At 37.8% G+C, this 13,021-nt stretch overlaps 1 protein-coding gene across 1 annotated transcript in view; it reads right to left on the bottom strand.

Annotated features, from left to right (window-relative positions):
* Window positions 1-13,021, bottom strand: part of DPP4 (dipeptidyl peptidase 4) — a 35,678-nt gene that overhangs the window by 12,485 nt on the left and 10,172 nt on the right. Inside the window, exons 7-17 of the mRNA XM_010228801.2 lie at window positions 12,177-12,297; window positions 11,612-11,772; window positions 9,756-9,859; window positions 5,909-6,044; window positions 5,729-5,773; window positions 3,379-3,483; window positions 3,190-3,257; window positions 2,944-2,997; window positions 2,449-2,573; window positions 1,092-1,139; window positions 524-622 (exon numbers count right to left, since the gene is read on the bottom strand). Coding sequence (XP_010227103.2) covers window positions 524-622; window positions 1,092-1,139; window positions 2,449-2,573; window positions 2,944-2,997; window positions 3,190-3,257; window positions 3,379-3,483; window positions 5,729-5,773; window positions 5,909-6,044; window positions 9,756-9,859; window positions 11,612-11,772; window positions 12,177-12,297 — 1,066 coding nt within the window. The remainder of the gene's footprint in view (window positions 1-523; window positions 623-1,091; window positions 1,140-2,448; window positions 2,574-2,943; window positions 2,998-3,189; window positions 3,258-3,378; window positions 3,484-5,728; window positions 5,774-5,908; window positions 6,045-9,755; window positions 9,860-11,611; window positions 11,773-12,176; window positions 12,298-13,021) is intronic.

Raw genomic sequence — 13,021 nt, 5'->3', positions numbered from 1 at the left:
TACCTGAGGTTCCTCAAGCTAGGAACACTTCAAAAAAAGCTTCCGTACCTTGATGCACAAAATCAGCTGAACAGGGTTAGCAAAGCATTAAGCAAGCAGTTGATTTACTAATATTTTGCTCTAATTTGCCACTCAGATGTACTCAGTTGTTAAGCATGAACATACTTTTAAGGATGTGACTATTCAACAGTATATATTTTCATATAGAAAATCATAAGTGGTCCTGTGGAAAGGAAGCCTAAATGATTTTACCAACAAATTTTAGATCATAATTGTTTCTTTCTTCCGCTATCAATGTCTAGCCAAAAATGTAATTGTCCTTGTAAGTTAAGATTGATTTGATGAGCTTTGTGCCCCCCCTACTTTTCCCCTTTCCCTCTTCTGTTTTACAAGTAATTAACAAAGAAGCTAAAGAACACATGATCATCATGAAAAACACCAAGATAACACTACGGAAAAACAGAAGACCTCAAAGCACTCAGGAAAATGACAATAGAAGGGTAAACCATGCCTTTAAACTTACCATATTCACCTATATTAATGGTGCCATACATTTTTGAAGGCATTTGAATATCTTTCAATGAGTTGTCCAATTCAGTATTATTTTCCAAATATCTGATGACTGAAAGAGAGAGTTGATAAAAGTCTAGGATTAATTTGGAATACATTAATCTTTTACAATAGTAACCAGTTTAAAAATTCACCCTGAGGCAACTTATGCTGCACTCTGTTTTTCCTTATCCTTTCAATGTTTATGGTTATAGCTTTCCTTAATAATTTTTAAAGTTAGTTTCCGCAATTTCCAACTAAATGCAATTTCACAAAAGCTGAAGAATTATCCAGCAAGAGACATACATTACTCACTGTTTTCTAACACAAAGTAAAATAATGTTAAATAAAACATGAATAAGTGTACACTGAGCTACATTGCTTATCTGTCTGGTTACCCAAAATAGAATATGTGAAATTAAAGTTAGCCTTTAAAACTGACATGTTTTAACTACTGTACTAAGCAGTGAGAACAAAATTAAATTAAATCTACAGTGCAAGTTCTGGCTTGATACAAATGATATTTTTAGACAATCCCATACCATTATCATCGCTGCTTCTGTGCAAAGTAGACATGGGCAGTCCAGGGCCTGTTAAAGAACAAAATATTCATGTTTGCATGCTGTCTCACAGCAAGACCCTTGAAGAGTAATGGGAAGCGGGTGATTTAAAAAGGTCCAGAACCGATTTCCACCTGGTCTGCACATACGGAGTTTAAGTCAGTAAGGCTTGAGCTGACCAGACAACATACAATAATCAAACTTCCTTGCAGACAAACTATTTGACTATGAGGTACTGAAGAATTAAACTTCTGCTCTTTAACAAGGTCTACCAATCCACTGTGGGCCATGGTTTGCAAATTGCCTTCTTAAAGCAGTCACCAAGACTACAGCAGTCCTCTTCTACAGATCACTTTTACAATCTGATGGAATGATTCCTTCTCTGGCATCTGCCTGAGTTTCTATCCCACAGATCATGTAAGACCATAGCATCTTCAAAACACTATTTATTTCAGGTTTAAGAGAAATACCAGAGAATGCTACATTTTCACCTCCTCCAATTAGTTTAGCCTTTGCTCTATCTAGCACAAATGCTCAGAGGTCAAAAACTCATAATGCAATCCTAATGCTTCACGTACCATTACATTCATTAGGTTCTTCGAATGATGCTACCAGTTATAATTTAATACTCATGCACGAAAAGATTCCCTTTATCCAGCCTACTGCTTGCCTTACTCCCAGGAGATCCTCTAAATCCTTCTACAGATGACACAGCTTGCCATGTACAGCATATTCCCTCAAACAGTACGTTTACGTGTAACGCTATATATATATATATACATATATATATATATATATATATAAGGGAACAGCATAGGAGAAAAACAAGTCTTCCTACATCACTTTACCAATGATTTCCAACCTGCTACACTGCTACATTTGGAACAGAAACTTCTTTCCATTATCCCTCTCTGAAGTAAGTAGATCATACCCACTTGGTCTCAGCACAATTGCAACAATGGCAGCACAGCTTGCTGGATGTAATGGCACTGTTCAACCTGCTCTGAAGTAGCAGCAGGCTACAGCCTTTTTTAGCACATCCTAAATGGCATTTAATTACAAGAGCAGCTCTTGAGGAGGTTCAGATCTGCAAGAGGGGTACGCTTTGTTACCCCTCTGAGGTCCATTCAGAGAGGGCTATCATTTTTATTTCTTGTAATTTTTGTCAAGGTGATTTTGAGTTTGTGTAGGTGTATGTTTTTCTGCTGTTGATTCATATATCCAAAGATACCAACACATATCATTGCTATGCAGTGCATATCAGGATCCTGATGAAGAGAATTTCACCAAACTAAGCAGAAAGTCACGTTTATATCAAATTAATTCAAGACATACTCACCATAACAATTCAGTTGATAATATTGTGCATCTTTGCTGAAGGACACAGAATAATACTGGCATCTTTCTTTATCCAGATCACAGCTCACACATTTAGGTGAACTTGGACTGTTTTCCAAAAGCACTCTGCAAAGTGGACGAGTTTCATTTCAGAGATGAAAGCTGTTTTTTTTTTTTTTGTTTTTTTTTTTCTCTCTCTCTTTTAAACTATGCTGAACAAATGTATGCTTTTAAAAAAAAGATAAGATGGCCAAATGAAATAAGATAAAATTCAAGAGTGGAATTGATTTAAATAGCCAAGAAAGTAGACTTCAAAATTTTGAATTAAATTAATGTGGGAATACTTCACTATTTTCACAGCTCACACTCCTAAAATGATTACATATCCCATATAGGGCTCCATGCTTGACTTAGAACATCTTTTCCAATCTTACTTTCCAATACTTTCTATTTCGGTAACAAATATTTTACTCATATGGCATAATAAACATCTTACTTATAAAGGTTTCTTCCTCCTGGCTTTCCACCATTTTCATTGCTGATGTAATATCTATAAAAACAAAACTTATGGTTTATGTGAAGATATTTACAGTACATTACACTATTTAAAGGATTATCTTACATGTTTAGGTGATATTTTTAATAATAAATGACACCCTTGCCCCCTACTGCTTCTCTGTTTGCTTAGGCTCTTGTCACAAGTCCTCCTAGGAGGAACAAATAACTTAATCACAATACTTACAAAAAATTACTGGTTACAGCTGCTATGCTGGTTACTTCCCATTTTCCTTGAGTAATAGGTATTGGAGCCTGGAGGGGAGGGGGAAAAAAAAAAAAAAAAAAAAGACAGGGTAAAAAGTAGAAGGTAAAAGTCCATGCTGACTAGGAGAAATACAAGTCAGCACTGACTGTCCTGCAACTTGTTACTTACCTGGGAGCCGTTTATATAATGGATGTGCTTGTAAGCTTCTGCATTGCTGAAGACTTTGTAGTAGCTGGCATTGTCAGGTGCAAAGTAAGGGTCAGATGGCTGAAACTTGAACACAAGAGACCTGTCTTTTAAGGCAAACAAAAAAATCCTCCAAACCAGAATGATTAATTTGGATTTTAATAGTAGAACAGAAATTTCAATACTTCAACCAAGGTATCATTACACATATTGCAAAGTTTTGTCTGGTGATATAGCAGTTAGAACCTATAGCCACTACAAGAGAAGTGAGCATATTTTTGCTTATGAGTAGGTGATTTCAAAATGCTAGGGAATCCGAACTGGAATGTTCTCATGAAGAAACTATCTCACGAAGAATCTATCCATCTATCAATTGGGACTGATGGAAATGAACATATTCCTCCTACTGACTGTCTTTTACATGTGTTCCTGTGGCACAGAGAAAAACAGAAGAATGAAATTGATCCAAATGAAAGAGAAGTTATTTCTGCGAAATATGCCCAAAATATCTAAACATCCATTCCAGTTCACACAATGCAATGTCTCTGCTATGATACCCACTTCTGAAATGAAAAAAATAAAAAAATAAAAAATAATAATAATTAAAAAAACCTAAGAAGCAGAAAGTTCCTTGCCTCCAGAATGCAATGACAAACTTGAGTCCCTCTAGTCCTCACGCTCCTGATAACCACTGCTACTTCATGGTAATATATATATATATTTCTCCAATAAAACAACATGACAAATATTTTGCTAGCCTCTCCCCCATCACAATCTTGCTTCTTTTCTAAGTGTGATTTTCCTTTGACCCAGCTGCAGTGCTCTAATGTAGCTCATGACCAGCTTATGCAGTGACACAGAGGATGCAAAGTCCTGGATAGTCTAAATTCACAGCTACTTCCCCTCTTTTTTGGGGCTGAGGATTGTACATCTTCACACACATACACACATTTACATCTATACCTCATGTGAATATATATACAATTGCTTATATGCACATACACAAGCATCCCTGCTCATTCAAGTCTCATTTTTATCTCTAAGCAGCCAAGAGCAACAGAAATAAATAATGATACTACTCCCTCCCCTTCAATCTTCACTTTTCCAACCAATTTTCAGACCCAAGGCTTATACACTGATTGCCTTTATCTCCCAACAGCTCCTAAGATGTGGGTTGTCTCTTTAAAAGAAAGAAAAAACCCAACAACCTAGTTTAATGGCACAGGCTCACATTTTGCCCTCTCATTTTGCACAACTGTTTACAAAGTCTGCAGCTTGATCATCACATTGTCTAATTGTGAAGCCTTTGCTGCAGAGAAGCAAAATGTGTCAGCGTTAAGGCCTTCCTTTCCATATCAAATTTGACAGCAGGTGGGTTGATCTCTCATCTTCATACTGCGGATGATTTCATCCCTGCTGTTGCCTCTCTCTTTGCATTTCTTTAAACTTTCATTTTTGACTTCAAAAGTGAATTAGTGACTAAAGCATAATCGGCGCGTGGAAAATGCGGGAGTGGAAAGTGTACTGTGTGTTCTCATCAAAAACTCTAGAACTCACTTCTCCCTCCAAGCCTGAACTTTTGAATCTCTGCCTCACTTCCCCCAGATCTTCTGTGTAGTTCATTAGGTGCCTACTCCCTACCATGCACAACGGGACTGAAAAGCACTTCGGAAAAGATCATGCAGGGAACAGTGACTGGGTCAGAAGAAGTGTATAAACATTTCCACCTAGCCAGTTACATGCCGCTTGTCTCCAGTTCGCGCCAATGGATATTTTGGAATGGGGAGAAAAAAAAACAAACAAACAAAACTACAAAAAAACAGAAGAATCTTTTTTTGCAACTTGAACCGCTAAAAAAGGCTTTTCAGCTCTGCACAACTCCTTCAATTTAATTCAAAAGTTCTAGAATACACTTCTTAATACATTTCATTCCCTGATCAGTCTGATGGTGGCAGAAACGTTGGAGAGCAGCCAAATCAGCAGAGCTGACAACTCCAATCCAAAGAACCTTCTGAACGCTGCTCCCCTGCCTTTCCCCGCCACTACCACGGCCATGGGCTGGAGTTACGAAGGGGCCTGGCAGGAGCTCGGTGCTTTGGGCTACGCCAAGCCTGATGTGCAGGTCAGGGAGGGCACCCAGCTCCAGCCTATGCCCCACCGCAGCCGAACCCGGAGCGTTCAGAGCCATAGAACTCAAAAAGTGCATGCTAGGAGCGCAGATGTGCAGCCCGTTGAGACCAAAAACATATCTGCACACAAGATCATTATGGCAGGAAAGAAGTTCATATGAAAGTGCCTCAAATACCACTGTGTTATTTAACTGAACACTCACGGTGCCAATCCAGCCAGTTTTGCTTTCTTCCGTACGTTGTTTCTCCTGAGAAATAAAAAACAAACAATCCCACAATAATTATGCTTATTTCATATCAGTTTGTGTTTCTGCAAAGAGAAACACAGGGAGGTACTAGAGTAGTACCTTCCCAGTTTCATTGTTTCGCCTCATTTTTCTTACCATTGGACATGTCCAACTTGCAGTGGCTCTTGCAAAGTCACAGACTGCGAGAACTGAAAAATTCTGAATTCTTCTGAGCCACTGCAGACAGATCCTTTCATCTGTCACCCATGTTACAACACTTAAATAGTGATCCCTGAAAATAGCAAAAACTGTTAAGATATTTAAAATTCTCTCTATATTAATGTACTATGCAATTCAGTGATTTACTAAATGAGACTCATTCATTTTTTTTTGCTTTTTCACAGAGAAATATTGAGGAAAACCTAATTATGCTTTTCTGCTTGTCCGTTTTTTTTGCTGCTTGGTAATTTTCATTCATAGAGTAAAGATTTAGATTGTTTGTGCATATCTACATCCAGAAAAGCTGCAATTAAATACTAACTGCTAGACATCTCTCCTCTGACATACGAAACAACAGGTATTCAAGACTGTGCCATGAACCTTCTACTGGCTGCATCTTAATGTTAAGATGAGTGGATCTTGTATTTTGGAATTTGATCCACTTCTATGAAATTGGTAGCTTCTAAGCATTTTTTTTTTCTGAGGGATATACAGCTTGGTTCAGTTTAGTACTTCTATTAGTCAGAATGCAGGGAGAAAGCCTACCAAAAACAACATTACTATTTTAATTTTTACCTTTCTCTTCAGAATGCTAACTAATTGACAAGATGAATAAAAATATCTAAAAAAAAAAAAACCCTGTAAAAATATGATTTTCATGAATATTCCTGTATATGATTTTTTTTTAAAAGGCATCACATAAAAATTTAGTGGTTTTGTTTACCACTACGATCTGTTAGATGTACTCATCTTATTTTAGATGTCTCCTATCTCTTAGAAGCCTTATGAACTAAAATAAAACAAAGCTCCCCTCTAAAGCAAATCTACATTTTTAACCGGAATTTGCACAATTGACTTAGTTCCAAGTTCATGTTCCCTTTTTTCCCCAATGTTAGTTAACAAAAACACATGCGAAGTTTTGGTAAGTGAATATCTTGTTCATAAAATGGGGTGAGGGGTGGGGGGCAGAAACAGAAAAAAAACACTACAATTAGTGTGGATTGATTAAAAATACATGCCAACTGGTTACCGACCACTTTCAGGTTTATTTCTAGACTGCAGTTCAGAAAATATGTTCCATAAAGGTCTATTTTTGCACTCATGTTTAACTGGAGAGTTGGTAGGACATTTAATATTGCTGTCGCCTCTGGTTTCAAACCGTGTAATTTAGACCTATTGAACAAAAAAAAAAAAAAAAAAAAAAAAAAAAAAAAAACACACCCAAACAACAACCACCACCACTCTGAAGGGACTTGTTCGTAAAAACAAAACAAAAAACCCACTGTTCTTCACGTCCCTCTAATAGTAGTATCATTTGCTTTGTAAAAGGGGAAATAGCCCTGCAGTTTTCCACAAAGTGAAAGAAGTTAGTAGTAGAAAGTATAAGCATCAGACAGAATGGATAGTTCAAAAATAAAGGATCATTTATAGCATAATATATATTTTAAAGTTATTGCAGAAGATAGAATGTCCCTTCAGCTTTTTATTTTTAGTGGTTTTTCAGTTTAAGAGTTGCAATTAACTCAAAATATATATTAGAGCAGTTCTTCATTGCCCTTCCTTATTTTCTGCTGAGGAAGATATTCCTACAAATATTTTGCACGCTCTGTACTCTGAAGACTTATTATTTTTAGGACAGATCATTTCAGACAAGAAGCATACATTGCCTTCAAGTTTAATCTATCATTTTAACTGGGAAAATAGTGCTGCTGCAGATTTTAGCACCTTTCATATACAAAACAGCAAAACCTTTCCTCTGACAAAAGATGTATTTTTTCATAGTTATTAATTGCTAAGGCCTATCTTTTTGCTTGGCTCTCAAGAAGAGGCAGTGTAGGAAGAGCTTCCTTGCATGATTTTAACATCATGGCTGAACCCTCCTGCTTCAGAGGATGCAGCTGCTCTGCCACAGCCTTCGCCCTGTGTCTGCTCTTGTGCCCGGGACAGCCGAACCGGCCGTCCAAAGACCCAGAGCCAGACCCATGTGCTCCCCTGCAAGTGCCGTGCCAGGGCCGCTCTGGGTCCGGACAGCTCCACGTGCAAGAGGCAGCTACTGGCAGGTACAGTGTCTCCTGGAGGTCCCACTGGGACGGGTGACATCAATGCCTCCAGGCTATCCTTACTTGAGTCTGACTCAGAATTTCTTTCCAAGGAAGCAAAAACGGACTTTTCCACCAAGAAAGTTAGTATTTCCTATCATACAGCAGTGGGTGATGCAAATATTCAATATTTTGAACTTCTGTGAGCAAAACTATACAGCAACAGCATTGCATTTTCTTATTCTTGAGATCTTTCTCTTCTGCAAGAAGTCTGGACACAGGCAGGACAAGGGAAGCGTCACCTGCACCCTCCTAGAACACCACTATTTAACTATAGCAGTCAGGAAAGGGTGAAAAGGAGGTTTAAGGCTTCATTTTCATCATTCAAGACTTAATATATTTTTGCATTAATACTGATTCATATAGTATTACATTCATTTAAAAATGGATTAAGTTGATATACATCCAGCCTGTGTTATGCAGATATTAGGAAGTATATGAAAGTTATTCTCCCCAGGTTACAAAGAAACATTGTTCTGCTTCATTTGTTCTTAGCAAAAGATAGAATATAACTCAAAGATGACAGATATCCCAGCTAGAATCCTTATGTAAAATGCTTATAATTCAGATGTACTGAAATTCTGGAGGAAAACAAATAAACAAAACAAAAAAAGTATTCAGCAGCTACACTACATCAAGTTATTACAGTGTTACTGTAGAGCTAAAATAAAGAATAACATGTAAAAACTTGTGGATCCGGGTTAGTAAAGAAATATTACTCATAGTGTGCTGAGCGTTGCAATAGGATACTGCATCTCCTCCAAATGCCGCTTTTTGGACAGCCATTACAAAAAGCTGTTTTATTCAGCAACTAACAAACTCAGCTTTTTCTGAATATCATCAGTATAACCTGTTTATCCATACCCTGCATCTTTTCGTAAGGAGAAAACATCTAAAAATTTCACAGAATCACTGAGGCTGGAAGGGACCTTTAGAGACCATCTAGTCCACCCTACCCCACCACCTGCACAATTTTCCACAATTCTGTTAAAAACAAACAACAAATCCTCCACGGCCACCACCAAAAACACAGCTCTAGCATACCACATTCCACGGCATGCATTTTAAATAAATTTAAATGCTCTTTACAAAATATCCATACATTTATATCATATTATACATTTTCATGGAATTTGCAAAATACAGTTTTCCATTTACTTGGAGAGGAGCTGCTTTCCACCATGCTTCTAAAACAAGATTTTAAATAAATCAGAAGATAACCATGATAGCTTGTCTTAACAGGCTATACAGACTGCTTTCTACATCAAAACTAAACTGCAAGGACCCTACTTTCAGTGAAATCAAATCTTCACTTATCATTAAGGGTTCTCTTTTGTCTTTTTTTTCCCCCAAAAAAGTGAACCAGAATACATACATTATAATTTGATTATACCAAAACTTGCTCATATTAAAGTTGTGCTGTGAAATGACTTCACCATAGTTAGACTCCACTGAATGTGATGAGCCAAGAACTTGTCACTTTCTGAATATAACATACATGGAATATGCCATCTATATATAATCACTAGGAGGATAATCTCTGTGCAGATTTTCTCTGGTAAATCTTGTTGCTACCAGAGCCACAAGACTGGGTAAAGCAATATACACTGAATATCGGGAGGTCACATGCAAAAGCTCCTCCTCTCACAACAGAAACGGGGAAGCATTAAACAAAACTTACTTACTCTGATTTTATTTCTGTTGGTGGAGATATTTCGGTAGAATTAAAAGCAGGAAGTGACTGGATATCCACAATAAAGAATTGCACGGTTGGATTTTTAGCTCCTGCCTAAAAATAAAATGTTTCATTATCCTTTTGAAGAGAGAACATTCTTGGGTTTAAAAAAAAAATGCTTGAAATTACAGACAAAGAAATTACTACAGACAAGTGGAACCAGCTAACTCAAACTGTGTGAAAAGACAAAAAAAAAAAAAAAAAAAAGACAAAAGACAAAAAAAGACAAAAAAGATCTCAATGTGATTCTTAAAGCCTATACATGAATTATCCTTCTTTTTTTTATGGAAGTGTTAGCTATTTATTCCCAGATAAGAAAGACTCCATTTAGAAACATTCATGACTATCTCATCTCACATGCCACACAGAATATCTAAAAGTGACTCAAATCCTATGCAATCCTTTTTTTTTTTTTTTAATAATGGAAACCGATATCTTACATTAACTGCCTATACTGCAATCAATGCTGTGTACCTGTGGTTTTTAACCACACACGTAGCCCTGCTAGGTGCTTACTGAAACGCAGTTGTGTCAGCAAAGGTTTCTTTAGAAATAAGAGGTAACCAACTAGGTCCTAGGCATTACAGCAGGCATCCGTAGCTGACTCATCTCCAGCCGTCAGCAATACTCCAAACAGAGGGGGACTGGTAATAGAAAGTGCTGTTGAAGTGTGCAGTCCATCCGACACCTATTGCACCAGCATCCTGACACGGGTGCCACGCACGGGGCAGCGCTGGGGGAGGCTCTCGGTAGCCAGACAAGACGACGTGTTCAAGATAGGAAGCCAGGGACCACCAGGGTGGCAAGGAATGCTCAAGTATCTCAGTGCAGAGAGGACAGGAGGGTGGCCTTTGCTCTGGACAAGCAGCAACGCCAGAGGAGGGGAACAGTAGCTGTCCTGAGGCTAAATAAGAGCACAAACATCTTCCTGAGCTGGCCAGACCTGCTTGGGGGCATGTACAAAACTCAGCACTACACAGAGTATTAAAAACGAACAATGAACCAAAAGAACTGGGAAGAAGCTCAAGATGAGGAGCATCCTGGAGCCTGTTTCAATGCTGGCCCTTAGGAACGCCAAGTATCGTGACAGGGAGCATGTCAGAGAGACCACTGGTGGTCTGAAACTGCTACTTCAAAATCCTGTGTGATCGCAAATAACTTCAAATAAATCTGGTATTAAAAAATAAATCCCCTGTCAGGGGAAAATCTAGAAGAACCTGGTCAGAGCTAATTGTGCTCCAACACTCACCATTTGGTCCTGCGTCAATTTTGCCATGCGCAGTGGGCACAAAAGTCAGATGAAGGGGTGAGGAGGAGATGATGCACTAAAGGCTTCAATCTCACTGCCAAAACTGAAACCACTTTAGGTGTGGGCAATGAAACTCTGTCAGCAGATTCTTCCCCTTCATCCCAACACAGGCGCCCAACAACTAAAAATAACTAAATTACTTGCAGAAGGTTCTATTATTAGTACCATACACAACCCCAATGCAAAGTACATCTGCCAAATGCTTTGCACCAGGAGCGAACTTCAGTCCTCTAAAAGCTTTTCTTATCTCCATATCTACTTGCCACCTCTCAAAATTTTCTGGTGAAACAACAAAACTGTAAATCATACTTTTTCACATTCCCCTGGAGATAATAAAAAATACTTTCATATTGCCAGATGCTGTTGACTTCAGAAAGAGTAATCACAGCAAGCTGTTGAGGAGAGACAGACAATATTTTCATTAGCAGAAACTGATTAAATGAGACTCTTCACTTAATGAAACTGCAGAACAACTATGTTTAATAAATAACACAGACCTTGGGATATGGGATTCTGATGGTCTTTGGATACTGCAAAGTATCTTCAGAATAAAAGGAATACTCAATAAGAGGAACTTCAGTATCATTAAATGATGCATATGCCAGAAAATCGCCACTTGGAGACCACCACAGAGCAGAATGAGTGCCAAACATTTCCTCTGAAAAAGATGCAAATGTGTTTAAGTCATAATTGATAAATTGCCTTATAGCTGAAGCACTGTTCTCATTAGTTCTTAATAGATTTTTTTTTAATTCAAGTTCAGATGAAAGCGGATACTGCTTGCTCGGGTTCTGAAATGAGATGTTAAATCAATACTTACAGCCTAGGAAGCCAAATCACACATTATGATTTCTAGTGACCCACCTTAAATTAGACTAACTCATTTCCATTCTTAGATGCTCAGACTACCCAAGTATAAAACTAGGGTAAAATAAATGGTTCTGTTATAATACAGATTTATTTTGAACTTTTCAAATGATAAGAATGAATTAAAACAGTTATAGTAGGACAGTTATAATTAAAACAAGTTTTACATCATCATGCAAAATAAAATATGCTCACCTTCATAAACCCAATCTGGTATTCCATTGAAAATTTTATTTGCTTCTCCATTTGTAGTGATTTGCACAGCTTCTGCTGTCGGTGAAGCTTTTACATAGACATCGTTATTCCAAACATATGCCTGCAAGACACCACGATGACTACAACTGCTGACAGAGTAAGCCCCACTTCCTTCCTTCCTTCCCCACACCTGGGAATATCTACCTCTACCTCAGCCAATAAAAACTAACATTTTCATTTTGCCAGACATCAGTGAGGCTTAACAAACATGTCTTACTAAAACAAGTCAAGTATGCTAACCTAGCTTCAAACTGAGGTGCAAAGAATAATCGGCTGTTACAAATGACATGATTACTGTATTGCATTTTAAGAACTTTGTTATTCTCTTTTGATATAGGATCATTTCCTTCATTATCTCTATTAGTAATTCTAATGTTTTCTTAAAACACCGATGACTGTCTCTGCTATCCCAAAACGATGCAAAGATGGAATATTTCTTTAGCAGCACTCAAAACTGCTCTTATTTATTTTTGACACTTGCCTGCCTCTCTACCCTACTCCATTTTTTTTCTCTCAACAGTTGATCAACATATTTCTGAGAGGCAGGAAGTTCACTTCAACATCCTTTGCTACTGTGGTTGGGCTCTTTAATCCCTATACCACAAGGGGAAAGAATAAATAATCACTACATACTTCCATGACAGAGAGACCTCTCGGGCAGATCCAGCACCCTTAACAGGAAATACGAGCCTTGCAAAGCTGCCACTGTTCTTTCAGTTGAAGAACAAAACAAAATACACAAACACACAGGGGGAAGTTAAAGTATTTCCAGCAGCAGTAACCAT

The sequence above is a fragment of the Tinamus guttatus genome, unplaced genomic scaffold, assembly GCF_059628265.1.
Source record: "Tinamus guttatus ecotype Peru unplaced genomic scaffold, ASM5962826v1 Tinamus_guttatus_pri_ptg000060l, whole genome shotgun sequence".
Classification (NCBI taxonomy): domain Eukaryota; kingdom Metazoa; phylum Chordata; class Aves; order Tinamiformes; family Tinamidae; genus Tinamus; species Tinamus guttatus.
The sequence above is the reverse complement of the archived record's forward strand: the minus strand, read 5'-3'. Positions and strand labels throughout refer to the sequence as shown.